A 2,460-nucleotide genomic window follows, 5' to 3' on the forward strand; every position below is an offset into this window, starting at 1 on the left:
GTGACCTGCTACTGATCAGCTTGGACTCTGAGATGTGTGGTGATGGGCTCCTTGTTGGGTCTAGCAGAGCCTCTGTTGAATTCAGCTGATTTGGGTCTTGAGATTTATTGATTCATTAATGTTTCATTAGAATAAGAGAAAATAAACGTGTGTGACTCCTCAACATTGATCATGTGAGAATGTTTTCCTCCTATGTCAACAATCCTCTAATTCAGATACTGAATAGGTCCGCATAGAAGCATGAGGGGAGGGAGGCTACCAGAGGGAAGCTGCTGTGTGCAAAGTTAACCCTACACCTGGCAGGAAACAAACATTTAAACTTCATCTGCAGCTGCTTCCAAGTTGGTAACTGGGCACACTGTGACCTGCTCACCCCCTGGTGTCCTGAATGCTCCCTTCTAGCCAACCCTTGTGTCTCCCACAGAGAAGTTTATGTCTGGGCTCACACTGAGTTCCCTTCACTGTGTCACTTGCACAGTAATACAAGGCCGTGTCCTCGACTCTCAGGTTGTTCATTTGCAGGTAGAGTGTGTTCTTGCCATTGTCTCTGGAGATGGTGAATCGGCCCTTCACCGAGTTGGCATAGTATATGCTACCACCATCATACCTAATGTATGCGACCCACTCCAGACCCTTCCCTGGAGCCTGGCGGACCCAGGTCATATCATTGCTACTGAAGGTGAATCCAGAAGCCAGGCAGGAGAGTTTGAGGGAACCTCCAGGCTTCACCAAGCCTCCCCCAGACTCCACCAGCTGCACCTCACACTGGACACCTGCAAACACAAAGAAATTGGGTCAGGAAACTGTCACCCTCCACTGTTTCTCTGTCATATCCAGTCCCATGCTCAATGTCTCTCATTCTCCATAAATTACCTCTTAAAAGAGCAACAAGGAAAATCCAGCTGAGCCCAAAGTCCATGTTGAGTGGTCTGTATTCTGTCCTGAGTAGGGGTAGGGAACACCTGGGAAACCTGCTGGTCTCCTGTCCCAGAGCTGCTGGGTCAGGGCTGGGCTGCTTTTCACGAGCAGAAGGACTTGATTTGCATGCTTTCCTATAGTATATAAGGAGCTCTGGTGTTGGACACTGACATGAACTACATGGTCCCAAAGTGTAATATGTTGAAGGGTGGAGATGGTGCATAACCTAGGAGAGTAAATTCTCATACGAGGGAATTAAAATTAGTTATGCCTTTGAAATTCACCAGTAATAAACTCACCAAGAGCATTCAATGCTCACAGGCAGAGGGAGAATGCAAAGAGCGGGAGATTGTTGTTCAGGTCACAGGATGTTCCAATTGACCATGTTTCCCCTACAAAGCAATCAGAGTAATAACTAAGAACATAGCGTTGCCCTAGAGCACATGGACTCAGTGTTGGAGGAGTTGGAGCATCTGTGTGGATCATTGGAGACAGAAGTGTGTACTCCACAGAGAAGCAGACAATGCTCCTGGTTCATGTTCATAGAACAAAGTTTGGTGCTGAATATGCAGCAGCCTCACTGCCTCCTTTTGTTGTTATTCTCCAGACTCTGTAGTAGAACCAGATTCAAATATTTGGACACAGAGGAAACTCAGTAATGACCATATCTTCTTTGTTGAAAATGTAGGTAGAAACTGGGTAGTAAGGATGTTAACCTTTTAGGAAGTTGATTACAGAAATCTTGATACAAACCACTAATAGAAAGTAACTGCTGTAAATAAAATTATAATTGATATCCCTGGCTCGCACAGCTCAGTGGATTGAGTGCAGGCCTGCGAACCAGACTATCGCAGTTCGATTCCCAGTCAGGGCACATGCCTGGGTTGCAGGCCAGTTTCCAGCAGGGAACTTACGAGAGGCAACCACACATTGATGTTTCTCTCCCACTCTTTCTCCTTCCCTTTCCCTCTCTCTAAAAATAAATGAATAAAATATTTTTAAAAATTAAAAAATATATAATTGATAGAAAGAACATTATTTTTATGCATCCACCGATTACAGGATGAATAGGTCATTCAGAACATTTCCCATTACTGGAGCTGGTGGATCTAACTTTATTTTAAAATTGTACATGATTGCCGATTCAGCTTGATGCCCACTCTCAGCATCTGGGTTTACATGCACCTGTGAAGTAGCTCTAATTACAGGGCAGGAGAGGATGTGCTCATGGACTTGTCTGCAACCATGGCGACTCGGATATGAAACTTCTGGGTGTACTTTGTTTCATAATTTCCGGTATCAGTTTGTCCCTTCTACACAAGCCCTTGTTCTGGGGTCTGCCATATCCAGTGCATCCAGTAGTTGGTGAAGGTGTATCCAGAAGTCTTACAGGATACCTTCACTGAGAATATAGGTTTCCTCAGCTCAGCCCCCAACTGTACCATCTGTGTCTGTGGGTAGATACCTGTGGAGAGGAGGCAGGGGTGGGTGGGAATACCATTTGACTGCCCCAGGTCTATTTCTCAAACCAAGTACTGGGCA

At 45.4% G+C, this 2,460-nt stretch overlaps 1 gene segment (V, D, J or C); it reads right to left on the reverse strand.

The window, feature by feature from the left end:
* Positions 1 to 369: 369 nt before the first annotated feature.
* On the reverse strand, positions 370 to 1,007 carry LOC119043287 (immunoglobulin heavy variable 3-23-like). The segment is given in 2 exon segments: positions 370 to 773; positions 874 to 1,007. Coding segments are annotated over 2 exon segments (450 nt in total).
* Between the last annotated feature and the right edge of the window lie 1,453 nt (positions 1,008 to 2,460).

Source organism: Artibeus jamaicensis, unplaced genomic scaffold (assembly GCF_021234435.1).
Source record: "Artibeus jamaicensis isolate MK-2021 breed Jamaican fruit bat unplaced genomic scaffold, CSHL_Jam_final contig_1045, whole genome shotgun sequence".
Taxonomy (NCBI): Eukaryota; Metazoa; Chordata; class Mammalia; order Chiroptera; family Phyllostomidae; genus Artibeus; species Artibeus jamaicensis.